This window comes from Cololabis saira, chromosome 18 (genome assembly GCF_033807715.1).
Source record: "Cololabis saira isolate AMF1-May2022 chromosome 18, fColSai1.1, whole genome shotgun sequence".
Classification (NCBI taxonomy): Eukaryota; Metazoa; Chordata; class Actinopteri; order Beloniformes; family Belonidae; genus Cololabis; species Cololabis saira.
In genome coordinates, this window is record NC_084604.1 from 7,421,303 (window position 1) to 7,448,915 (window position 27,613).

Consider the following 27,613-nt stretch of genomic DNA (forward strand, 5'->3'; position numbering starts at 1 on the left):
TGTTGTTTGTTAAACTTTTATGAAGCAGTTTAAACTTTGCGACCATAGTATCGCGTCCAATATGTGCGACCCTATGACTGACGTCATAATCCCGCGTCAAAAACATACCGCATGAGCCCACATGAGACTCTTGTGTTGTGAGACTAAAAGTTCAAATTTGCAAAGAAAAATACACGTTTACACGGGACAGACGAAGAACATTTAACAATTTTTAAGGACATTTTGCTCTTTAAATGTCACTATTTCTCGTAAACAGGTAAGCGATGTTCTGCATTTGCTTAAATATCTAATTAAAGAATAGTTTTTTAGTTGGGCATAGTGTCAGAAACCTGTTACCTTTTAATGTCCCTGGTGGCTTACGGTATTTACGACATTGATTAAAATGATTAATGGCACAACCCCTATAGTAGTTGTAATATAAATAGTAGTAGTTGTACTTGTGAAGGATTCGTACAAAACATTTCAGAGCAAATAAGCAAATAAGCATCATGGTATGTGTTAGGTAATGACAAACCTTGTCCCTGCATATTCATTAGGGCTGAACAATTGAGCTGTTTATGAGAGATATTGTAATTGCAATTTTATTCTCAACATTATGTTTTAAAGCCAAACTGCAGGTCATTATCAAGTATACAGGACTGCCTCAGAAAATTAGAATATTGTGATAAAGTTCTTTATTTTCTGTAATGCAATTAAAAAAACAAAAATGTCATACATTCTGGATTCATTACAAATCAACTGAAATATTGCAAGCCTTTTATTATTTTAATATTGCTGATTATGGCTTACAGTTTAAGATTAAGATTCCCAGAATATTCTAATTTTTTGAGATAGGATATTTGAGTTTTCTTAAGCTGTAAGCCATGATCAGCAATATTAAAATAATAAAAGGCTTGCAATATTTCAGTTGATTTTTAATGAATCCAGAATGTATGACATTTTTGCATTACAGAAAATAAATGACTTTATCACAATATTCAAATTTTCTGAGACAGTCCTGTATAATACTCGTTATATTAATATTCCTTCTTGGGCATGATCAGCATTACTTCTGTATGCATTTTCTGCGTCATATTCATGGCACTGTTGTCTCAGGTGCTTTTACAGATGTTGGCACATGATCATTGTGTGTCCCAAGGGAGTGACAACATTTTCCAAAATAACGCTTTGAGCTCTATTAATGATTGTGACCTTTGGGATATGCTAATTGCAAAAGTTCAAATGGCAATTTCGTTATCTATTTTGCTATCTATTTAAAAAAAAAATAGGTAGATCTTTCAGGCCTTACATTTAGGCAACACTAAAATCAACAAGTAGTTGCCATCTCTGCTTGTGTTTTCTCTTTCTGTACATTGTAAAAATACTCAGAAAAATCTAGATATGACTTGGTCATTTTAAGTTTGAAGTTCAGTGACTTGAATAGGAGCATCTCTGCTGTGATTATGGTGACGAGGTGGACAGAAGGGTGAATGTTAAATGTTGTTGTAATGCTTACAGGTATCTTGGAGAGGAGGAGAATGGAGGTACCTCAAAGGACCGACAGTCTGAGGTTTTGTTGGCTAAACTGCAACAGAAAGCTAAAGAGAAGCAGAAACAGCGTTTGACGGAGGAGAGAGAATGCAAGCGTGACGAACAAACGGAGCAGCAGCGTGTCAAAAACAAAAGAGAGGCTGACAGAGATGGCGGTCAAGAGCATCAGCACCACAAAAGGAGGAAATCCGAAATAGAAGATTTGAATAATTCAACCTCTGACAACCAAGATGAGCCTATCAAAAAACCAAAGAAGAAAAAGAGTGGTGCAGCTGAGAAACGGAAGAAGAAAGATTCATCAGGTGTGTTGCGCTTGTATGTGTTACCATGTTTTCCACGATGCTTGATACATTTGCAGTGCATTGTCTTAACTGTTACAGCAAATCGTGCTTTGTTAACACATTGGCATATTTTGACTTATTATTAACAGATAGCTAGCATTTATTAAAGAACTGCAATGTAATAAAGCCAGGTAATTATGCACAGTAAAGAATAGTGCTTGTCTTTTCAAAAGATAGGCTGACATTTTTAATTCGAAGTTTCTGGCAACAATAAGGGAAGAACGACTTCAGAGAGATCTTTTTGTTCACGTTTTTCTTCTTCCAATCACCAAACTGTGATATAATAATACAGAGCAAGACTGCACCATCTGTTGCTAACAAGCACTGCCAGCTGTCTTACAATGTGTCATACGGATTTTGTTAATTTTCCAGGGATTTCCCACTAAACATGATGATTGACGGGTGGGGAAAGTGGTGAAACTCTGTCGTTTTGTGTTCAGTGTTCTTGACCCCTCCACTTAAACACATCTGCACTTCTTTTTATGAATATTAGATTGTGTTTATAAAGCTCAAACTGTTGCTTTCAGGTGTAAACAACCTTTACATTATCGTGATTTGTCAGACAGAACAGCATCCAAACCAGGATGAAAAAATGCTTCAGAAATCAAAGAGTTTGACGTGAGGTTTACTAACACTAACTAGAGGTTTACTAACACTAACTAGAGGTTTACTAACACTAACTAGAGGTTTACTAACATTAACTAGAGGTTTACTAACACTAACTAGAGGTTTACTAACACTAACTAGAGGTTTACTAACACTAACTAGAGGTTTACTAACACTAACTAGAGGTTTACTAACACTAACTAGAGGTTTACTAACATTAACTAGAGGTTTACTAACACTAACTAGAGGTTTACTAACACTAACTAGAGGTTTACTAACACTAACTAGAGGTTTTACTAAACACTAACTAAAGCAGGGGTGTCAAACTCATTTTGCTTGGCGGGCCGGATTTGACACATTTTTTTCTCGCGGGCCGCACGCTCAAAATAACAAAAACGGTGCGAAATTTCTTTTTTCTAATTCTTTTTTTTTACTATTGTTATCTAATCAAATATCAGTTTAGTTAATTTTAAAGGAAATATGCACTTTGTTCACACTCTAATTATGTAAAATATATTTCTTCAGGATCTTTTCTTGAAATTTCTCGTTTTTTTTTTCAAATTATGTAAGAAACTTTTAATATCATTTTACAAAGATAAACAGAAACAAGTATGTTTTTTTTTATATTTCGCTTTTTTATAGGAAATTTAATTAAAAGCAAAATCTTTCTTATTACATCCGAGAGTGTTTCTTTGTGATTTAGAGATTTTTCCAGTACAATAAGTGTATTTATTTTTAAAAATTGGCGTGGATATTTACGCCAGTGTGCCGAAAAAGTCAGCACTTCTTTTTTAACTGTTTTACTTTGTCACTATCCTCGTGTTCAAAACTGAAATTCTCCGAATAAATACCTTCTATCATCTTTTTTAGCAGTGATATTTTTCCTGAAAATATATAATAGTAGTCAGTTAATAAAAATAAACGACCGTCTACAAAGAAATAAAATCGGCAAATGCATTCTAGAAAACTAAAAAAATGTCAAACTGCTCTCTTTGTGGAATAATGATGGATTTGTAGAAGAAATATTTTATCGGATATGCTGCGATTCATGGCAATTATTTGTGCCTTCCTTTTTAGTAAATTAACATTTCGGTTTTTTGCGTTGGAAACTTCTTGCGGGCCGCACATTGGACACCCCTGAATTATAGGCTTTACTAAACAGAAAGGTTTTAAGTTTAGTTCTAAAGGTGGAGGTGGTGTCAGCCTCCTTAACCCAGATTGGAAGTTGATTCCATAGTAACGGTGGAAATTTTAATTTCTTATTTGGTCCTCACTTTTAATATAATTACATTTTGGTGTAATTATGATGGATTTTTTTTAATTTTCTGCGCTTTTTAAAGTCCTGACAAGTGGTTATGCTTCGTACTCAGCTAGTTGTGTTGTGTTTAACGTGCATCTTAGAATGATCTCGTCTGTCTTTTGGATTTTAGGCAAGTCAGCCGAAGTGAGCCCAGACGGAGCAGCGTCCGAACCACAACAGGCGTCTGCAGAAACAGAACAGGATTCCTCTAAGCCCGGTTCAGAGAAGCCGCCTGTCCCATCTGGATTTCCTGTTCTTGGAGGATTTGAGAGCAAACCTGTTCAAAAGGTACAATAGCGTTTGAAGTTGCCGAGAGGAGTCCCAGAGGTAAATACCAGTAAATATCGTCTCCTCTCCCTCCTCCTCTCCTTCTGATCACAGGTTCTCCGAGTCCTGCCCCAGTGGCTCGCAGAGCCCGACCTGATTCACAGGGATATCAAAAGCAACGTGGTCCCCGTCTCTGACGTCCCTGGGGTTTGTCCTGAGCTCCTGAAGAAACTACACAAGAACGGGATTCAGCACTTCTTTCCAGGTGACCAATTTGAATTTTGAAATAAAATGCAAGTCAAATGAAAATGTTTGAGAGTGTTTGGTGTTTGGCGGTAGGGCTGGGTATCGATTCAAATGTCAAGAATCGATTCCATTCCAATTCTTAATATTCAGAATCGATTATCATGATTAAGGCCACGTTTACACGTAGCCGGGTATTTACAAAAACGGATATTTCCCCTCTACGTTTTCAAAAATATCCCCGTTTACACGGACCCGCATAAATACGCTGTTAACGTCATGCTAGCCAATCAGAATCCTGGAAAAACATCAACAAATGACACGTGTAACTTCCAGTTAAGGCTGATTTATGGTTCCGCGTTACACCAACGCAGAGCCTACGGCGTAGGGTACGCGGCAACGCACACCGTCGGCGCGCATCGCCGCGTACCCTACGCCGTAGGCTCTGCATTGATTTAACGCAGGACCATAATTCAGGCTTTACTTCCAAGACGGAACGAGAGTCTTTCATTTGGAGTGACAGAGAAGTGGAGTTACTTTTAAGTGTGACTTTAGAATATAAAACAGGTAAAATACAAGAAAATATTGACGGTGGCCAAACTAATTGTAAACACAGGTCACACACATGACGCTGGTGACGTTTCTGTTGCATAATTAGTCGGGGGCCCCGGGGCAAAATAAGGACCGTTTGGTTCAGATTCTCGCAAATTCGCCAAATTTGGCACAGATGTTGTCCATACCATACTTAATCATTTTAAGATGGGTGCCAAGATTGGCGCCCCATGGTGCTGCCATATTTCGCAATCCAATATGGCTGCCACCCCCAAAAAACGGAAAGGCCTAGAATCATAAATGATACCACTTTTTATGTGTTTTCTGGATCGTAGAATCTGATTCTGGTGTTATTTCAATGATTTGAGGTCAAGATTACCCCTCAAGGTCAAGGTTACTCATCAAAGTTAGTATATAAAGGTAATATCGGGGTAAAATCCAGTATTTTTGGGTCGCCATGCCAGCTTCTACCCCCAAAAGTTTTTTTTTCTTCTCATTATAAGCTATACTCAAAAGTCAAAACAATCAGATTATGTCATCTCAATGATATTAAGTCAAGTTTACCCCTCAAGTTTACTACAGCTTCTGCCAAACAAGCTACCGCTGTGGTGTTGGATATGGCAGCAGTCATCCACATGGTGCGCCCCACAACAGCAAAGACATTCAGCGAGTATGTCTTGCTCAACATTATGCCATTCCTGGAGGCCCAAATGACAACTAGTACCCAACGCATTGATGCTGTATGGGACAACTACCCAGAGGAAAATAACCTAAAATATCTGACACAGAAACGACGTGGGAATGGTTCACGGACAAAAGTAGGTGATGGTAGCACTCCAATCCCTAAGCATGAATGGAACAGTGGCTTCCTAAAAAACGAGGACAACAAAAAGGAGCTCTTCTCATTCATCAGCACACAGATCTCAAAGAATGACATGCGTGGAAAGCTCCTTCTGACTACCCGCTTTGAGACTGTGCTCTCCAACATGCCTTGTGATGTCACAAAACTTCAGAAGTGCAACCATTCTGAGGCAGACACCAGGATCCTCCTGCATCTGGCACATGCAGCAGAGCAGGGTCATACAACAGCCTATGTTCGCACCGTAGACAGCGATGTTGTCATTTTGGCAATCCGGTTTTTCGAGACCCTTGGCCTAACAGAGCTCTGGGTGGGTTTTGGTACCGGTCGAAAATATTGTGACATACCAGTCCATACCATCTACTCTGATCTCGGTCCATCAAAGTCCTTGGCACTACCCCTCTTCCACAGCTTAACAGGATGTGACACAACTTCCCAGTTTCTTGGATGTGGCAAGAAGACAGCTTGGGCAGCCTGGAGAAGCATACCAGACCTCACCAACACACTAGTTGCTCTCACACACACCCCTGACCTTTTCAGTCTTGAGTCTGTGCATATGCAGAACATTGAGCGTTTCGTCGTCCTCATGTACAGCAAGGGGTGTGGTGCAGCTGGTGTCAATGAGGCCAGACATCGCCTCTTCACCACTGGAAGTAGATCACTGGAAAACCTCCCACCTACCCAAGCTGCATTGTTCCAGCATGTCAAGTGAGCGCTACTGCAGGCAAGTTTCTACTGGAATCAGGCAACCTCGGTCCAGCAGGAAATTCCTGACTTCAGTGAGTGGGGCTGGCACAAAGATGGCACTGGCACATGGCAACCACTGTGGACCACTCTTAATGATGCATCAGCAGCATGTGACCTTCTTGTACGCTGTGGCTGCCTCAAGGGATGCATGGGAAGGTGCAAATGCAATCGTATCGGTGTCCGATGCACAATCCTCTGCAAATGCGAAGGTGGGTGCCTTAATAACGAAGATGACAGCCATTAACTCCCCGCTTTGCAAGGAATGGAGACACAATAAAGAATGTGAATGACATTTTGAAGTTTTACGGAATAACTATTTTGATTACATTGTCCCCTACTGTCAGTTGTTTAGTTAAAGTTGAAGTTGTACTTGTGGACTTGTGGAAAAGAAAGAAAAAAAAAAAAAGGCTGTGTCCCTAAACACATTTTGTTTGTCTTTTTCTGTTGGCACATATAAATTTTAATTGAAAATTGTTTGTTATTCGTTTATTGTTTATAATAATCTTCTGTTTTGAGTTGTGAAACATTGATACATACATACAAGTATAGCTTATAATGAAAGAAAAAAAATAAAAAATAAAATGTTTTGGGCGTAGCATCTAGCATGGCACACCAGAAATACTGGATTTTACCCCTATATTGCCTTTATATACCAACTTTGATGAGTAAAATTGACCTTGAGCGGTAATCTTGACCTCAAATCATTGAAATAACACCAGAATCAGATTCTACGATCCAGAAAACACATAAAAAGTGGTATAATTTATGATTCTAGGCCTTTCCGTTTTTTGGGGGTGGCAGCCATATTGGATTGCGCAATATGGCAGCACCATGGGGCGCCAATCTTGGCACCCATCTTAAAATGATTAAGTATGGTATGGACAACATCTGTGCCAAATTTGGCGAATTTGCGAGAATCTGAACCAAAATATCCCCGGGGCCCCAGACTAAATGTGACGTTCTGAAGCTTAAATCTCCGTTTTCCTCCGTTTAGACGCAAACGTGAAAACTGAGTTTTTGAAAATCTCCACTTTGGCCGGAGTTTTCAGAAATGATCGTTTTTGGGGGTTTTGAGCTGCGTTTTCGTGTAAACGAACGGCCAAAACGCATGAAAACGCCTCAGTTTTTGCTCCGTGTAAACGGGGCCTCAATCCGATTCGATATTGATTTCACTTAGTGTTATTTAAAATGTTTTTTGAGCTGTTGCCTGAATTATATAACTGTAAAATAAGTAGTAAAATAATAATTTCACAATAATTATTGTGAAATACCGGTAACTAAGAAATAAATAACTCAAACAGGCCTTTCAATATCCATTTAAAGTGCAAAAAAGAAAGAAATTGCAACAGTTCATGCAGTAAACAAATTATTTGAGCTTATCTAATTTATTCTGTCACCACACGCACACATATTGCCACGAAGCACCTGGCATTTTTCAGAAGTGTCATGACAAACTGTGTGTCCGACTACTGGGATTAAAGTTCACCTGGTGAAAATGATGAGAAAAAAAAAAATCGATCTTTAGACATAAGAATCGATTTTTAGGAATTAATATGAGAATCGATTTAGAATCGGAAAATGGATTTTTTTCAACACAGGCCTATTTGGCGGATGACTTGACTGGGAAGGTTAAAAGGTTTTTGTTGATCTGTTTGAAGTGCAAGCTGAGGTGATCCCAGCCATCTTGGAGAGTGTGCAGCCTGGAGTTCTGCTGGGCCGGGGCGGCTACAGGCCCAGGGACATCTGCGTGTCTGCTCCAACAGGCAGCGGGAAGACTCTCTCCTTCGTCGTACCTGTCGTACAGGTGAGCCGCCACCATCTCCTTTTAAATACGTCTAAGAAAACGATACAAACAACAAGTGCAGGCACTAATGGAGCTTTTACACCAGCACCTACTCAGCCCGACTCCACTCGCCCTCGTTTCTTTTCAATACCCAGATGAGAAGTAGGAGGTTGGAGTGAAGCTGCTGTGACGTATTTGATTGTGTGATCTAAAGGAAGAAGACGACACTAAAGATGTAGAACCTGGAGGAGATGATAGATGTGCTGCTGGGCCTGTGGCTTGTGTTTGATATCAAGTTAAAAAATGAGTGAAAGAAGCTTCAAGCGGCGACACTTTTTAATTTATTTAGTTTGTGTCTGCGCTGCTGAAAAGTCAGCTGGAGCCGTGAGCAGCTATGAAGAGACAGAGCTCCTGGTGGATCTGGTCGTTCCTTATCTCCGTCTAGATCCCTTTTTAATTCTCTCCTCAGCACCAGGTTTATGAACATCTGACCCTCAGAGTTGGATCATGAAACAGACTTTTGCTGCCATTGCTGGTGGAATGAAATGAACAAGAAGCCGTCAGAGTCTCTTTCTCTGATTTCCTCCTCCTGACTCAGACGTCTGACTCCAACCTAGAGATGGGCGGTATGGACAAAAAATGTATCACGATAATTTCTGGCATTTATCCTGATAACGATAAAAATGACGATAAAAAAAATACCAATTCAACTCCACCTTTTTAACTAAATCTATCTCTTTCTTTCTTTCTTTCTTTCTTTCTTTCTTTCTTTCTTTCTTTCTTTCTTTCTTTCTTTCTTTCTTTCTTTCTTTCTTTCTTTCTTTCTTTCTTTCTTTCTTTCTTTCTTTCTTTCTTTCTTTCTTTCTTTCTTTCTTTCTTTCTTTCTTTCTTTCTTTCTTTCTGGCTCATTTCTTTCTTTCTTTCTTTCTTTCTGGCTCATTTCCTTCCTTCCTTCCTTCCTTCCTTCCTTCCTTCCTTCCTTCCTTCCTTCCTTCCTTCCTTCCTTCCTTCCTTCCTTCCTTCCTTCCTTCCTTCCTTCCTTCCTTCCTTCCTTCCTTCCTTCACGTACGTTGTGCGTGGATTTAACTCAGAACCATAAATCATCTTTACATAAGAACGTCATCAACGGGAATTTATCGATTTTACCGCGAGATGACAAATTCTTACTGTGGGGAATTTTTTTGACGGTTTATCGTGAATGGTAAAATATCACCCATTCCTACTCCAACCCCCCCGACCAATCAGTGGCCTGTAGTGTGATGATGTCAGATACAGCCAACTCAGCTGTATCTGACATCTTAGAACCCCAGAATAGTTACAGGAAAAGTATCTACTCGGCACATTAGACCCCTAGTGGGAAAGAACCAAACGAGTGGAGGCGACTCGGGCTGAGTAGGTTCTAGTGGAAAAGCGCGGTGGAAAATAGTGTACAAGGTGGAATATGTAGAGTATGATTTATTTTATTTTTTTTCCTTCTCAGGTGCTAACGGAGCGGGTGGTGTGTGAAGTCCGGGCTCTGGCCGTGCTGCCGACCAAAGAGCTCGCCCAACAGGTCAGAAGCTTAACAACGACTTGCATCCTAACACTAATCCAGAACAGCTGGAATCCTGCTGACACGTTCTCACGTACAGGTTTACAAAGTGTTTGTGTCGTACGCCGAGGGCACCCCTCTGAAGGTGGTGATGCTGGCCGGGCAGAAGTCCTTCTCTGCAGAACAGGAGTCTCTCACAGAGCAGAGGTGAGAGCTCGGGAACCAGCACAGCTCCAGAAACCCTCACTGCACTCCTTCTTTACCGTGAGAAACATTCCCGGGTAGAAAACATTCAGGACAGTTCCAGCCCATAAGACGGTGGGAACGAGGACCTACCAGAGGGGAGATGTTGGGCCGGACAGAGCTCTTTATACCGGCGCTGGAGAGATGATTATTTACATTACAGTAATCTAGTTTAGAAGATACAAACGTATTCCAGCACTTGTGTTGTTATTTTTTTATTTAAACAATATTTTTATTAATTTTTCACTTTTACAAGTAAAGAATGGACACGTAATATGATCCAAAGAAATAACAAGCAAAATAGGCAAACAAACAAACGGAACAAAAAAAAAAAACACCAGCTCAGATCCATATAAATAATACTCTGGGTTACAGTAAAAATGTACAGTATGACCAGTCAAGAAAATCCCTGCAACATTAGAGACATCAGGCTCTACATAGTTCAAGTAGGGCTCCCAAACTTTATAGAATTGGTCTGTTTTAGAATGTAATATACATGTAAGATACTCTAATGGCACCAGATCAAACACCACTCTTCACCAGCCTTTAACAGTTAGTACTTTTTTATTGATCCACTGCGATAAAATATTCTTCCTCGCTGCATAAGTCAGAATACAATACAGCCTCCGATTATGTTTTGATGTTAAGTGTTGTCTTGGGACGCCCAATTCGAGAGATACGGGGTCCATCTCCAGTTTTTTTCTATTTCATATCGCACATTAAACCAATACACTTGCAGTTTACAACATGACCAAAAACAATGAGTTAGGGCACCAATTTCTATCTTGCATTCAAGACACATGGGTGAGAGAGTAGGACTGACTTGTGTTGTTACTGAGCTCAGCAGTGCTTTCTCTCTCTTGAGTACAGGACTGTCTCAGAAAATTAGAATATTGTGATTTTCTGTAATGCAATTAAAAAAACAAAAATGTCATACATTCTGGATTCATTACAAATCAACTGAAATATTGCAAGCCTTTTATTACTTTAATATTGCTGATTATGGTTTACAGCTTAAGAAAACTCAGATATCCTATCTCAAAAAATTAGAATATTTTGGGAATCTTAATCTTAAACTGTAAACCATAATCAGCAATATTAAAATAATAAAAGGCTTGCAATATTTCAGTTGATTTGTAATGAATCCAGAATGTATGACTTTTTTTTAAATTGCAAAACAGAAAATAAAGAACTTTATCACAATATTGTAATTTTCTGAGACAGTCCTGTATGTACCATTGGTTGATTCGGCCGCACCTGAGGTGCTTGCTCTCTCTCTCTCTCGCTCGCTATCTTTCTTTCTTATTTATTTATTCAGAATGTATTTATTTCAGCTTAATGATGCCCTTCCTGTAATTCCCTTCCCAAACCATTGCAAAGCCAAATATTGTTGTCTGTATCTGGGGCTGAGCAGTAAAATCCATACTAGACTGTTAATGACGTCACATTTCAATAAATAAATCATGCAGTAGCTTTTTTTTTTTAAACTATTTTTCAACAGTAAGAGCCGTTTAATTTTAGCGTATTCCATGTTTTTAAAATCCCAAACTGGACTTGTTGGTTGTGGCGAGGTCACGCCTCGCTATTGGCAGGACATTCTCTATTGAAGTATGGATACGTCCACCTCAACTACTCTCACGCCACGCTGGAAACAGACGGAGCTCCTTATGTATTTGACTGCTGTATCTTTCAGAGGGAGCGTGAGGCGAAGTGCAGCGGACATCGTTGTTGCCACTCCTGGACGGCTGGTGGATCACATCAATAAAACGTCCGGCTTATGTCTGAAACATCTCCGGTTCCTTGTAAGCACTCAAACCCGGCGTCACTGAAGTAGATCAGATAAAAACAACACTGAAATCACATGTTCAACATCTCTGTGTATTTAGTTACTTTTCATCCTCTTCTCTTCCCCGGGCAGATCATTGACGAGGCTGACAGGATGATTGACAGCATGCACCACTCGTGGCTCAGCCAGGTGATGAGAGCAGCGTTCAGCTGCAGAGACCAAGCAGAGGACCTGAGCCTCTTCAGGAGGACGGAGACGGCATTTATCACAGCAGACAGGTGTGTCTGCTGAAACCTCACTGTCTACATCAACACCACCTATATTCATTATTATTTAGACCCTCCAGGAATCCGCGATTCCGCGATCGCGGAAATTTCCGCGGATTTCACGGCTGTCCGTGGATTTACAGACCTTCCGTGGATTTCAATGTCTGGTGCAGAAAAATCACTTTTTTTACATGTAATTTTCATCCCGGCCGCTAGATGTCGCACATACGTAGTAACACTAGCCGGATAAGGAAACAAACAGTCACCAGCATCGGTCCTTGGCTTCCACGGAGACATAAAGTAAAGTTTAAACTATTAACTACATACTGTAGATATGGGGAGACATTACTACATACAGCATAAAGAAAACCTTCAGTTATGAAGCGATTTCTCCGTCCGGTGCCCAGTAAGTCAAATGCCGCGTTCCATTTACCTCGGAAGTCGGAACTGGGAACTGGGAATGGCAGCCATCTTGGAATGGTAACTCGGGGGTGGTGAAGCTTCTCCCACTTTCCCAGTTGGAAATCCCACTTCAAGGGGCGTTCCAGTTGAAAATTCCGACTGGGAACTGGGAAATCCCCACTTCCGTGGACAAATAGTACTGTTCCCTGAACACTGGTTTTCCCAGTGTTCAGGGAACAGTACTATACTGCATTTCACAGTGTCAGCATTTTATATTTTTACTGCAAATGGCCTTCTCTTTTCGTTGCAAATAAATATGCCAAAGTGGGACAAAGAAAATGTTGATGTTCATTATTTTATAACCAGTAATAGTATGTTACACACTGTTTTACAGTTTTAGAGTGTTTTGGTAAAAATTTACCTAATTTTTACATTAAAAATATATATTTTTTAATGCCCGCGGAATATTAACTTTCAAGCCGCGGAATCAAGAATTCCTCTCCGCGGAATTTAAACTTTTTCTTTGCAGATTCCTGGAGGGTCTAATTATTACCGTATATTCATTATTATTCGCAGGGGTTACGTTCCGAAAAGAACCTGTGATAGGTGAAATCTCCGAAGTAGGAACCTTTTTTTTCTTTTTTTTTGCTATTATTGTTAGGGATGGGCGGTATGGACTAAAAAAATGTATCACGATCATTTCTGGCATTTATCCTGATAACGATAAAAATGACGATAAAAAAATACCAATTCAACTCCACCTTTGTAACTATAAATCTATCTCGCTCTCAGATCCGCCATGTTTGTTACACAAAAACGTCTTCAATGGAAATTTATCCTTTTTTCTTTCTTTCTTTCTTTCTTTCTTTCTTTCTTTCTTTCTTTCTTTCTTTCTTTCTTTCTTTCTTTCTTTCTTTCTTTCTTTCTTTCTTTCTTTCTTTCTTTCTTTCTTTCTTTCTTTCTTTCTTTTCTTCTTTTTTCCCTTCCTTTCTTCCTTCCTTCACGTATGTTGTGCGTGGATTTAACTCAGAACCATAAATCATCTTTACACAAAAACATCATCAACGGGAATTTATCGATTTTACCGCGAGATGACAAATTCTTACCGTGGGGAATTTTTTTGACGGTATATCGGGAACGGTAAAATATCACCCATTCCTAATTATTGTACAAGGCTTCAAATTGCAGAGATCAGCTCCACCACGACCCGATTAATTGGATTTGAAGGGGAGAAAATGAAAAATGATTATGAAAGAAATACAAATTGTGACTGGTGTGTATTCCCCTGCTCTTCTGATGCTGCTGCATCCTGACTCTGTAGCGTCTTTTCCTTCTAAAGCCGTGGTGCAGGTGTGGTTTTTCCAGAGAAGAACATAGTTATGGGTCGTTGTTGTCGCTCTTTTTTCTTTCTTGGGCAAAAAGATTCTTCTAAACAGACATGTCACCACGGATTATATCTGAGACTGTAATGAACGATTCATCAAAGTTCCCGTTCTTGAGCTGCTGCTGAAGCTCATGGGCCGTTTCTCAGCTTGTTGCTAAGCAACCAACGTTATTGACACAGGAAGTGAAGAAGCGGCGAGACTGTTTAGCCAATCAGAATGTAGAACACGATGCACAATGTAAATCCGTGAAGCAGCGAGACGTGAAAGGTGAACCGCGTTATAGCCAGGGATTACTGTATTTTCTAGTTTACAACGCCATCTCCCTCTTTCACACACCAGTGTGTTCCATATGCTCCCATGCACACTCTAACAAGTGTTTTAACATGTTAGACTTCATGACTGAAATTAGAAAAGGTCTACACGAAGAGGATTCGTCCGTACGTCTGATGGGGGGAAAGCATCTTCTTTCTAAGGCCACGTTTCCACATAGCCGGGTATTTACAAAAACTGATATTTCCCCCTCTACGTTTTGAAAAATACCCTCGTTTACACGAACCCACATAAATATCTGTTAAGGTGCTATGAGCATCCAAACCTGCAGGGGGCAGTGTAACGAGAAGATAAAGTGATGCTAGCCAATCAGAATCCTGGAAAAAAACGTCAACAAATGACACGTGTGAATCCTGAATAATATGGTTCTGCGTTAAATCGACGGCGTAGCCTACGTACGGTGTGCGTCGCCGCATACCCTACACCGTAGGCTCTGCGTTGGTGTAACGCAGAACCATAAATCAGCCTTGACTGCAGTTACTTCCAAGATGAACGAGAGTCTTTCGTTTGGAGTGACAGAGAAGTGGAGTTACTTTTAAGTGTGACTTTAGAATATAAAACAGGTAAAATACAAGAAAATATTGACGGTGGCCAAACTAATTGTAAACACAGGTCGCACGAATGATGCTGGTGACGCTTTTGTTGCATAATGTGACGTTCTGAAGCCTAAATCTCTCAAACCTGCGACCGCTGCAGGAGGACTGTAGCCTCAGTATATGGGCTGATGCTTAACCCACTGCGCCACCGAGCGGCTCGTTGTGATCACTTTTATCAAACATGTCACTGAGTTCTAAATGGGGACAAGTACATGGCCAAACGGTTGACATGCGAGCGGTCCATAATCAGCTCCTGGAATGAAAAGTTTAACAACTGCATCCTACAAAGCTTTCAGGACATATCTTGTGTAAATGAATAAAGTAAAATGAAGTTCAATCAAATTTCTATGGGATAGGAATGTTGATTAAAGGAAAGCCTGGTGAGGATGTGTCTGAAAGACCAGTTGATGGTGCAGATGAAGCTTTTGTAGGCGTTGGGGACAGAACTGCGTCCCAGATCCCTGTGCTGTGCTGTGCTGTGCTGTGCTGTGCTGTGCTGTGCTGTGCTGTGCTGTGCTGTGCTGGGCTGTGCTGAGCGCTACGCTGCACTGGGATCAGAGGAGCAGACATCTGAGCGCTCCAACAGAAACTCTGAGTAATGGTGCGTCGTCCTGTTTCTCCTGTCAGTCTGTCCCCTCCTCAGGTTCCTCTCCAGAAGCTGCTGTTCTCCGCCACGCTCACGCAGAACCCGGAGAAGCTGCAGGAGCTCGGCCTCCACCAGCCCAGACTCTTCAGCTCTGTTCACAGAGACTCCAGTGACGCATCAGCAGCCGCCACGCAAAAACAGGACCGCTTCGACTTCCCCCAGGGACTCACGGTAAGAGATGAGAGGAAAAGAGGACGGAGGTTAGGCCTGGGCGATAAACCCAAAACGCAACTTTACCGACATTCACTGAGTTGAACAACATCAATTTTCCCATGACGGTAAATTTGGTGTTGTAATTAATAGGGGTGTAACAATATATCGTGCCCTGAAATTTCACGATACAAAAACGTCACGATACGTGTCGTGGAGGTGACAAACTGTAACGCGATATTGGGACAAATTTATCCAGTCAATACAAGCAGACGCTGATTTCTTTTTTCAATGTAGTGATTTAGTTTTAACACAAGAGGGCGCCAAAGCAAACCTCTCCATCCCTGCTACCTCAGTTCCAGATGAACGTGTTTTCAACAGCAGAGGACAAAGTTACTGCCCAAAGATCCCAACTACCGCCAGAAAATGTGGATATGCTAATATTCCTGAAGAAGAATATGTCCATCTCTCAGGCTGGAGCAGGTGAAGCTCTGAGCTCTGGCAGAAGATAAATAACAGTCATGTTGCATTTGGAGTTTGGGACTTTTCATAGTTTATTTATTTAATTTTAGTTGTTAAATTTCTGGAAAAGAAAAAAGTCAAGTCATACATGAGAGAAACTATTCAGTTTGTGGCTAAATATTTGTACTTGTATGAAACTGAAGATGCATAATGCAAACCATAATGACCACTACAGTGTTTTTCTTTGTTATAGAATAAATAAAACGGTCTATTTGATATACAGGACTGTCTCAGAAAATTAGAATATTGTGATTTTCTGTAATGCATTTACAAAAACAAAAATGTCATACATTCTGGATTCATTACAAATCAACTGAAATATTGCAAGCCTTTTATTATTTTAATATTGCTGATCATGGCTTACAGTTTAAGAAAACTCAAATATCCTATCTCAAAAAATTTGAATATTCTGGGAATCTTAATCTTAAACTGTAAGCCATAATCAGCAATATTAAAATAATAAAAGGCTTGCAATATTTCAGTTGATTTGTAATGAATCCAGAATGTATGAAATTTTTGTTTTTTTAATTGCATTACAGAAAATAAGGAACTTTATCACAATATTCTAATTTTCTGAGACAGTCCTGTAGTCACATTTGTTCCTTCTGAAGAAGGTCGATGGGGAATGGGAGGGAGACATTCCCACACAGGGTTTAAACGCCTCATGAAAATAGCAACAAAAGGTACCATACCATTGCGTTTCTCGTGCATTTATCCATATCGAGGTAAAACTGCCCAGTTTATGGTGATATTGATGTGAGGTGACATGGCCCAGCCCTGACGGAGCTCACTGCCCCCTCTGTTTCAGGAGTATTACGTGCCCTGTACGATGAGCAACAAGCCCCTCCTCATCCTGCACTTCCTCCTGCGCATGAAGCTGAGCCCCGCCCTCTGTTTCACCAACTCCAGGGAGACGGCTCACAGGTGGACACGCCGCTCACTCACACACCTTTTTATTTCTGTTTGGAATCACATGTCAACAATACATACATCTTTATCACATCGTTACTTGTTTCCACACAGTGCTCCAGTTTGTTTTTTTCAATTCACAAAACAGGTTATAACAGAACACATGAACTTGAGGTGTTTTCTATTTTAGTAATACAAGAAAATAGATACTTAAACAAATCTTGTAAGAGGTAAAAGAAAATTAAACAAAAGCAGGGAGTTTCAGGGAAATGTATATTTTCCTTTTCTCCCAGATGTCTTTGAATTTAGATTGCTGCAGCGTCATTGAGAAAGTAATTCTTTCCATCACAAATATAGAGGGAATAAGCATGACGTCACAGATGAGACTTCACAGACTGAGTGTCAGAAAGACTGAGTGTCAGCGTAAACTTTCAGTTTGAGCAACTGGAAAACATCTAAAATGGGAAAGAGCTTTTGTGTGATCGACTGTACTCATAGATTTAGCAAGAAATCTGAGTTATCGTTTTACAGACTGCCGAAAAATAAGCTTAAAAGAGACAAATGGATCACTGCAATTCACAGAAACAACTGGATTCCAGACACCGAAACGTGGATTTGTGGTTCCCATTTTGTATCAGGTAATGTTGGATTTTTGGGTAGTTAACGTTAAACGGTCAAATCATAAAGTTCGGTGTCCTCATCACTTTAATTTCTACAACAAATCCTGCCTTGAAGTCGGACTAAGCGTCAAGACTTTTGTAAGCCTTCAAGCTTTGCTTCGTGTATTTCCCCGGCGTAGAAATTAAGTTCATATAAATATCAGGAAACTGGATTCGTGGCCAAATATTAATGTCCATGGATCACTGGTTCTTGGTAACTGTACCAAATATTAATGTCCATGGATCACTGGTTCTTGGTAACTGTACCAAATATTAATGTCCATGAACCACTGGTTCTTGGTAACTGTACCAAATATTAATGTCCATGGACCACTGGTTCTTGGTAACTGTACCAAATATTAATGTCCATGGACCACTGGTTCTTGGTAACTGTACCAAATATTAATGTCCATGGACCACTGGTTCTTGGTAACTGTACGGGTCACTGTCAAGTCCAACTACCTTTTAATTTAAGCAGATAATCAGCTGTTATTCCGTCTTCTCCACTAGTTGCAGCTGTTTTTGCTGATGTTTTACCACTCAGTGTGAGTAAGGGGGCTGGTCCAGTGGGGAAGTGACGTCAATGCATACCCTCTATATCATAAATTATATCATACCATTCATCTATAGATGGGACGTCTGGCTAAAGCCATTTCTTTGTTATTGCTTTTATTGCAGCTCAGTATTCCAAATAAGTGTTTACAGTGGTTGAACGTACAGGCCCAAGGAAGAGTTCGTCCCAATTAAATGCAATGTCCTCTCCAAATATAATCACTAGCTCTGTGTGAATGTTACGCCAGAAAATACTTATTTTTGGACACACATCTCTTCATCACAGCATCAGTGCGTGTCTGGACGTTTAAACCTCTGCACTTGTTTGTTCCTCAGACTCCAGCTGTTGGTGCAGCTCTTCGGGGGGATTCAGGCCGCCGAGTTCTCGTCCCGACTCTCCCCGAGCGAGAGGAAGAGGACTCTGAAGAGCTTTGAGCAGGGAAAGATCCACATGTGAGTCTGTGTGTGTGTGTTGGGATGTTGGCAGGAGATATGTGGAGAAGTGCAGTCATCCTCCTCTCTCACCTCCACTCGTTTAGCTCGTCATGTCACAGAGTGGATGGAACAATAACTTAGATAAAATATATCAAATACGTCAAGTGACAATGAGTTATAAACACGGCAGAAAAGACCGCCATAAACCTGCTCACTGGAAACTGTTTTGCATTTTAATTCACAAAACATCAGTTTAATAATGACGGTCATTTACATGTAGTTGTTGATGTAGACGATTTGTTGGAAGTCTTTCTAGAACAGGGGTCGGCAACCCGCAGCGCTAGAGTCACATGCGGCTCTTTAGCGCCGCCCTAGTGGCTCCTGGAGCTTTTTCAAAAATGTTTGACCTTTTTTTTCCTTTTTTTTCTTCTTTTTTCCTTTTTTTTTTTCCTCTTTTTTCTCTTTTTTTCCTTCCTTTTTCCTTTCCTTTTTAATCTCAACATTTTGACTTTTTTCTCGAGATTGTACTTCAACATTAATCTCGACATTTCGACTTTTTTCTCGACATTCCGACTTTTTTCTCGACATTTCGACTTTTTTCTGAAGATTGTACTTCAACTTTAATCTTGACATTTCGACTTTTTTCTCGACATTTGACTTTTTTCTCGAAGTGCATAATTAAAAAAAAAAAATCTTCCCCCAGTTCTAACTAATATAGAAACATGCAGCATGTGTTGCCTTCATTCTAAGGCTTATACAAGACTTTTTAATTTTTTGCGGCTCCAGACATATTTGTTTTTTGTGTTTTTGGTCCAATACGGCTCTAAAACATGTTGGGTTGCCGACCCCTGTTCTAGAAAGAAAGAAAGAAAGAACCCACAAATGTGACAAAGGTTCATGTTATCTGTCATTTATTTATCTTCATGTTCAACCAAAACAATGCAACTGAATATATTTAATGATACTAAATTAAAGGAAAATGTATAAACAAAAATAAGGTCCCTTTTAAGTTTAGCAGCAACATCATTGTCAAGATTTCTGCATCTGGGCTGAAAAGCTGATAAAAATACTGAAGCCACTTATGATAATAATAATCAAATTATAATTTTTAAGGGTACCATCAAATATGCCCGGGCTATTTCAGAATATTTTTAGAAATATTTAGAAATAAACTAAACATGAGAACATTGCTTAGAACCACTTGGACAGTGTTTCAGCGAACCGTGTTCCCTCCCGTTTATTCATTCTAGGGCTGGGCGATATATCGAGATTTTAATATATATCGATATATTTTCAAACGCGATATGGTACGAGACAATATCGTTTATATCGATATAGCTGTTACTGTCTACATTGTATTAATTGCACAGTGTATTTTAATTTAATTGTTATGCAGGAAAGGGATATTTGTTTTATTTTATTCAAGGAGCATTTTTATTCTATATATGCAGGCAGTTTATTTTTATTTCATTTGTTTTATACATTTTGATATTGTGCAGACCTCTGTTAATAAAGGTACATGTGTGACATTTGGCACGAGGCTTTGTATTAAAACTGACTGTTTTTTTAAGGGTTTGCCTCAGAAAAAATGAAGCTAACAGAGATGCTATGCTATAATGCTTTGGGGGAAACCCCAATTATGGCACAGAAAAAATATCGATATATATCGAGTATCGCCATTCAGCTAGAAAATATCGAGATATGACTTTTGGTCCATATCGCCCAGCCCTAATTCATTCATTATTCATTTATTCATGTCTTCCCGAAGGCTGATCAGCACGGACGCGGCTGCCCGAGGCCTCGACGTCAGCGGGGTCAAGTGTGTCGTCAACTACGACGCGCCGCAGTACGTCAGGACCTACATCCACAGGTGAGCAGTTCACCGCCCAAATGTTTCTAGGCAATATTGAGTTTTCCAAACATACTGTGGTGCGTTTCACACCGTGTCCTGACGGCTGCGTCTGCATGCATTCATTCATTCAGGGTGGGGAGAACGGCCAGGGCAGGGAAAGCAGGACTGGCCTTCACCTTTCTGCTCAGGGTGCAGGTATGACACCAAACGCATCATGGCAGGGTCAAAGGGAAACAGGGAAACAACTGAATTGTTTTTGTCCCACCTCTTAAGGAGAAGAATTTCCTTCAAATGGTGGCGGAAGCCGGAAGTCCTGGGATTCAGAAGCAGCTGATCAAGCCGGAGAGCTTGAAGGGCATGGAAGAACGATACGAACAAATACTGCAAGAGCTGGCCGTTGTAGTCAAGGTAACGCCTCAAACACCTGGAGAATAGTGCTTTTGAATTCTTTTATTCAATATTAGGGGTGTAACAATATATCATGCCACGAAAGTTTGCGATACAAAAACGTCACGATACATGTCGTGGAGGTGACAAACTGTATGGGTTATTAATATTAATCTATTGTGTTGACTAGGAACGCGCATCCGACCACGCGTGGCGACCGCGCCTCGACCCGCGGACCAAAATCTTCCTCCGCTCAGAAGAAACTAGTACCGTTTTGGTCCCGATCACGGGACTCTTGCAGGGTTTTGAGCTCTGAACTTTTACTTATGTAAGGCTGGTGTAGAGTTAAGCCTTACCTTATTAAATTAAACCTTTTTCAGGTCGTGAGTAGGACAAACACGGGGACAACTTCTGCTGAGTTCCAGTGTACTTTAATGTCCCTCAACAGTGTAGGATTTTAGAACATCAACACAGCACCTAGTGCCGTACTGTGGCGTATCACTCCGCCCAATCTAAAACAGACTAATCACTACAGATAAACTGACTAGTGTCATTATAGTCCCTGATTTACATCAGAATATATTCATAAAATAATGAACCCTGAATTACCAAAATAACCTTAACAAAAATAAATCTCCTCTTACACTTATAAGGTGAGCATCAATCTTTTTTATGATGTAAAATTGTATGTATTTATTTACTTTTATTTATTTATTTCATTTGAGTTGTTAAATTTCTGGAAAAGAAAAAAGTAAAATCATACATGAGAGAAACTATTCAGTTTGTGGGTAAATATTTGTACTTGTATGAAACTGAAGATCATAATGCAAACCTGACATTTACTTTTAGTTCAGTTTGTGGAAAATGGTTGGCCTGGCTTTCTCTCTAAAACTTAAACAGTTATAAAGCATTACAAACTGTAACAATAGGGCAAACACAGTATTATTTTGTATTTTGTGTCTTTCAAATAAAAGACCATTTTTCCAGTCATATGTTCCTCATTCAAGGTTGTTAAAAAAATACTGCTATAATATCGTATCGTTATCGTGACCTCAATATCGTGTATCGTACCGTATCGTGAGATTAGTGTATCGTTACACCCCTATTCAATATAAACCCCATTTAGCTGTTGCTAACGTCTGCACTTGCTATCCTTTTCTTTTCCACAGGACGAGAAAAGCAGATGATGAAACTGAGCTGAAGTCAAAATCCCACCAGTACGATTATCAAACAGCATCGTTTCTGCTGTACTTTCACCTCATGTTCCTGTTATTCAACCTTTGACCCTTGAATATGCAACTTAAGAGTAACAAGTTTCAAGACACATGAAATCCTTCTTTAATTAAAAAAAAACAAAAAAAGGGTTAAGACACAGGTGTGTGTATGAAGAAGACAGTGTTTATATAAAAGGACTAATGGTCCCTTTTTTTTCTCCACATTTTTCTCCACCGGTTTAATGTGACGAATGTGAGTTGCATCAGTGCGGATGTGTTTACGAGTTCTAGCTGTGTTTTAGTGGATGTGATGACTTTTGCACGATTGTTCTGACACCCAAGACATTCTGGTTTGTTACGCAACGTGTTGTTTCTAGTAAAACATTTATAACTGGTGTGTGTTGTGTTCTTATAATTGCAAATTCTCTTATTACAATCTCAAACTCCCGAAGGCTGTGAGACTTTAACATCTGATTAAAACCAGAATGCAATGATTTTCACATCTCCTGGGCAGTATTATACAGGACTGTCTCAGAAAATTTGAATATTGTGATTTTCTGTAATGCAATTAAAAAAAAAAAAAAAAAAAAAATGTCATACATTCTGGATTCTTTACAAATCAACTGAAATATTGCAAGCCTTTTATTATTTTAATATTGCTGATCATGGCTTACAGCTTAAAAAAAATATATAAATAAATATCCTATCTCAAAAAATTAGAATATTCTGGGAATCTTAAACTCTTCTGTTGCTGCTTCACCATCCAGGTTCCTCACAGCTGGTACGTTACAAGACTCAAGCGGGCTCTTTTTAGTGACACTTGTCTTGTCCCTGTTCCAACCTTTTCTTTCTGCCATCATGTGAACTGACCTTGTTTTTTTTTCCTAATATGATACATCGGTCCAGTTTTAACATTTACTGTTTTCCATGTTCTTCTGTGACTAAAATATGGGGTTTGTAAATCACTGGATTCTACGTTCAATATACATTTTACAACCCTATTTTTGGACTGTGTATTGTTTTCTGGGACAGGAATCCGAACACCTCAGAACTCTGACGTGTCTTTATTTCCAACCACTTACATTTTGATATACTTTCAGTCCGTGATTTAAAAGACAAACGAATTCTCTCTCAAACACGTGTACAGTGTGGAACAACACGTAGTGGCATCAGTCCCATTTGGAGGTTTTCCTCTTCATGTATCTCTCGCCCTCGCTGTCGATGGCCTCGTAAAGCTCCTGGTCGTTTTCTTTGACAGCGTGCATGTATCCCAGGTAACCCACGCACAACGTGATGGTCACCAGTCCAAACGCCATCACCGGCTTGTTCTGCAAATGAAAACAGCTTTACGTCACTCAGGAAGGACCAACTGTTCCTAGTCAAGAACCCACAATGTGTCAGTGAAAGTAACTGAAACTGACTAATGTGTGTGTGTATATATATTATATAAAAAATGCTTATGGTATAACTATTTATTATTATGAGAAAACTATAATTACAGAGGGACTTAGTTTTGTGTTCTGAAGTTTCTTGTACAGCAGTGATTAGGGCTGGGGATCCATTCAAATGTGAAGAATCGATTCCGATATTGATTTGGGTTAGTGTTATTAAAACTGTTTTTTGAGTTGCATGAATTATATGACTGAATGCTGATAGAACTGCTTTCAGAAACATTGTGGGTCAGAATTATCAAACAGATCCAGGGAGGAAACAGAGACGGATGAAATCGGTTTTAGTTTTTCCCATTTATGAGAATTTGGTTTTTATCATTTTATGCAAATTTAACCCCACGACAGTATATAAAGTAATGAAATATAGACAATTTATGCAATTATAACTGAAAACTTTAATGTTTTCATACTTTTAAACATATTTAAAGCCAAAAACATGGCACCAGTTATTCTTGTGTCCAACAAAACATTCCTTTTTTGGGGATAAACAAAAAAATAAAAGTTGTAATGTAATGAGAAAAAAAAAAAATCGATCTTTAGACACATGAATCGATTTTTAGGAATTAATATGAGAATTGATTTAGAATTGGAAAATCGATCTTTTCGACACTGGCCTAGCAGTGATGGTGAAGATGTCGTCATTAAGTGGGAAACATTTAATTTTTACAAATTTGTAACAAGTTATTAAAGCGATGCTCAATATTTACACTCAAACCACGCACTTGTAATAGCGTGTCGCTTTAACTGAACTAATTTCCCAAAAAGAGTAATAGTTTTAACAAGACTGAGGAACATTAACACAAGACTGAACCAAGTGTGAAAACTTTTTTTCTGTCTGAAGGGATCTGAAAGATGTGCTCCAGCTTAAAGGAGCAGTGTCATGTACATTTGTAAAAAGCTGACACTACATCCTGAGGTTTTAAAGAAATCGACTGCACAGACGAAGGACAATGCTCCCACTTCCACCACGTCTTCATAGCTCTTCTTAGCAGCTGGTTGAAGGTGGTGGAGTGGAGCGTCCGCTCCACCTCCTTTTTCAAGGCAGGACTTTTATGTCACAGTGGTGTTACAGTTACAGCTTTGCTGTAAGACGTGATGTGAAATTAGATGTATGATGTGAATGAGCTAAACTGGAGGAAATTAGATTAGATATGGGTCTGGGATGTCATGGCCTCCTGCCAAGTGACCACTGCTACACAGAGGAGTATAAAGTACTTGAAAAAAGTAACTAAGTAAAAGTAGAAATACCATAACTGAAAAAGACTTTGGTAAAAGTTAGTCACCCATAAGAAAATTAATTGAGTAAAAGTCTTAAAGTAGCTCACATTAAATGTACTTAAGTATCAAAAGTATCTTGTGAAAAAATATACTCAAGTATCAAAAGTAAAAGTACAAGTATTTTATAGTACGCATGAAAAGAAGCAACACAACCAAAAATAAGGGTAATTTTTGGTTGTTTTTTTATTTCACTTTCAGGTGAATGAAATGTGGTACAGAATAAAACACCAAAAATTAACTGACTTTCTTGCAATTCTTTGATTATTTTAATTTGTAACGAGTAACGAGGTGGCAAATGTCAAAGTAACGAAATAAAAGTATATTTTTTTACTTTTTTTTACTCAAAAAAACTACTTAAGTAGTGTAACGAAGTACATTTACTTCGTTACTATACACCTCTGCTGCTACAACTGAAGGATTAAGTATTTGAAATGTTGGCTTTTTACAAATGTTCTTATGTTCTTTTCTATATCTTTTGATGACATATTTATTTAAATGTATTTAAATGAAAAATAAATTTAAAAAAAACATTGGGTTGTGTTAAACAAAGGAAACTAATAAGTAACTCATTAATTAACTCAGATGACATGGTAATTTCACAATTTAGTAACAGACAATGATGGATCACAAACTAGGGAAAGTATTTAACTTGGACGGGACCTACAAAGCGGTAACGTCATCAGTCAAGCAGCAGATGGCACATTATATTGTAAGTAAAGTAGTAGTCCATTGGCCAGACCAGATATCAGCACCACTCAAGGTGACAAAACGTACTTAGGATTTTTGAAAAGATCCACGTCTATAGATGATATTTTGGTATGATGATAACCCTTCCTGAGTGGCAGCTGGATCATAGTTATCAGCTCATGAAGTTCAGAAAATTACATTTTAGATGCTGCTGCATATCCTGGTTTAGACTCACGTACAGGAAATCTGTCAATGTGTCACAATATTGTCTTTAGTATCATTTTAAAGGGGACCTTTTAAGCATTTATTCAAGCTAAGATGTGAATCTTTCTGACCAACATAGCATGCAGCTCTTTAAACAACACATATTTACACAATTTTCACCTAAATGATATACTATCTTTTAGCCCTGTGTAATCTAGGAACAACAGAGACACAAAATACAAAAACTGGAATACTCACAGGACCATAAGGATTCAGGAAATGTATCACATCTTAGCTTGAATGAATGCTTTAAAGGTCCCCTTTAAAATGATACCAAAGACAATATAGTGAAACATTGACAGATTTCCTGTACATGAGTCTAAACCAGGACATGCAGCAGCATCTTAAATGTAATTTTCTGAAGGGGGGTGGGTAGGGTTGCCAACTCCCACCTCATCTGCAGGGCCAGCCAACCTGGCGTGGTGATTTTTTTAGCTCCTTTGTTTGTGAGTGAAACAATTTTTTAGCTGTTTGACTCAAACCTGAATTGAATTAGATGCATATTTTTGAATGCCACGAACATGTGGAAAACAAATTATTATCCAGCAATTCAGTTTAAAACAAAATAACAAAATTAACTGAATAAAATAAGTATCTTTCTTCAACAGAAACCTGTCCTGCTTAACTTAAAATTGTATAAATTCATATAAAACAATAGAAAGAAAGCAGAACATCCATTGTGTTATATTGCACATTTTTAGTGGAATAACAAAAGTGCAAACAGAAAGTCTGTAGAAAACTTGTAAACATATTTGTGCATCAAAGGCCATGACTGTAGGCTACAGTTGGAGTAAAACAGAAAAAAATAACTCGTGAATTCAACAGCTCAATGCCATTCTCCATTGGCATTTTCAGACTATTTTTGACTCTCACAGTAATACAGGAGTCAGGACAGTGCGTCCCTTTTCAGCTCAATACGGGACGGACTTTAGTTTATAAATACGGGAGGATTCCATTTTTCAAGGGACAGTTGGCATCCCTAGGTATGGAGGATTTTTTGTGCCAAAATTAAATAAATAAATACATCATTAAAAAAAAAAGGGAATTAAATATATCATTAATTAATTAAATCTGTCATTAATTAAAATTATAATTAAATATGTCATTAATTAATTCAAATACAATTCATTTTAAGTAAACAAATATATTTATTATTTCAGCATTTAATTAATTAATGACACATTTAATGAATGATTTCCTGTTGCTGCGTGTGAATCATGAAATGTAAAACTGTCAAGTTTCACTCGTCAAACTCAGTGGGTGGATAGGTGGGTAACTTCATGAGCTGATAACTATGATCCAGCTGCCGCTCAGGAAGGTTTTCATACCAAAATATCATCTACATACATGGATATTTTCAAAAATTATAAGTTTTGTCACCTTGAGTGGTGCTGACAAGTGAAATGTTGGGCTCTGGCCCCTGGACTATAGGAGAGTGTTTCTCCTCGTGTTTAAAGGCTGTGAAAGGCTGTGAGTCTCACTGGTTTCATGAAGAGCTCAGGGTTGAAGGCTCGGAACATCGTGGTGGTCTGGGCTCCCCTCAGCCCGGGGGTCCGGAACCCGGAGTCCCGGGGCTCGGAGCCCCGGGACCCGGCGCTCTCCTGGGCCGCCTTGTCCGCCATGTCCCGGCAAACTGCCGCAGCTCCCCGGAAAAAAAACAACCTAGTATGTACAAATAATGGTCAAAGAATCACAATCGATACATTTTGGTTTGTCATCTTCGTCCTCTGAGATAAAATAAGGGTTTATGGTTGTCGTCTTCTTCTTCTTCTTCTTTGGAGTTCTACGGCAGCTTGCATCCAATTAGTTGCACTGCTGCCACCTGCTGGATCTTTCAGGA

The 27,613-nt window shown here is 39.2% G+C and overlaps 2 protein-coding genes across 2 annotated transcripts; one reads left to right on the forward strand and one right to left on the reverse strand.

Annotated features, from left to right (window-relative positions):
* Positions 1-102: 102 nt before the first annotated feature.
* Positions 103-22,310, forward strand: ddx51 (DEAD (Asp-Glu-Ala-Asp) box polypeptide 51). Its single transcript, XM_061746515.1, has 16 exons — positions 103-256; positions 1,498-1,832; positions 3,908-4,065; positions 4,159-4,309; positions 8,104-8,249; positions 9,709-9,780; positions 9,860-9,966; positions 11,696-11,804; positions 11,921-12,066; positions 15,395-15,584; positions 16,894-17,009; positions 18,542-18,658; positions 20,409-20,510; positions 20,624-20,687; positions 20,766-20,900; positions 22,049-22,310. The coding sequence occupies exons 1-16, from the start codon at positions 234-236 to the stop codon at positions 22,064-22,066; spliced, it is 1,989 nt and encodes a 662-aa protein (XP_061602499.1). The 5' UTR covers positions 103-233; the 3' UTR covers positions 22,067-22,310.
* Positions 22,311-23,187: 877 nt separating this feature from the next.
* smim8 (small integral membrane protein 8) lies at positions 23,188-27,601 on the reverse strand. The gene is made up of 2 exons (XM_061746941.1): positions 27,255-27,601; positions 23,188-23,421 (listed from the first exon to the last, which is right to left on the reverse strand). The coding sequence occupies exons 1-2, from the start codon at positions 27,393-27,395 to the stop codon at positions 23,263-23,265; spliced, it is 300 nt and encodes a 99-aa protein (XP_061602925.1). The 5' UTR covers positions 27,396-27,601; the 3' UTR covers positions 23,188-23,262.
* Positions 27,602-27,613: the final 12 nt, after the last annotated feature.

What these genes read in the sequence shown, in the direction of transcription:
- ddx51 (XM_061746515.1), top strand. Translation starts at nt 234, where the DNA reads ATGTCACTATTTCTCGTAAACAG. An exon ending in AGAGCAAACCTGTTCAAAAG is followed by an intron (nt 4,066 to 4,158) that starts GTACAATAGCGT and finishes TTCTGATCACAG; the next exon opens with GTTCTCCGAGTCCTGCCCCA. An exon ending in TCCAGGGAGACGGCTCACAG is followed by an intron (nt 17,010 to 18,541) that starts GTGGACACGCCG and finishes TTTGTTCCTCAG; the next exon opens with ACTCCAGCTGTTGGTGCAGC.
- smim8 (XM_061746941.1), bottom strand. Translation starts at nt 27,395, where the DNA reads ATGGCGGACAAGGCGGCCCAGGAGAGCGCCGGGTCCCGGGGCTCCGAG. An exon ending in CTGAGCTCTTCATGAAACCA is followed by an intron (nt 23,422 to 27,254) that starts GTGAGACTCACA and finishes TTTCATTTGCAG; the next exon opens with AACAAGCCGGTGATGGCGTT.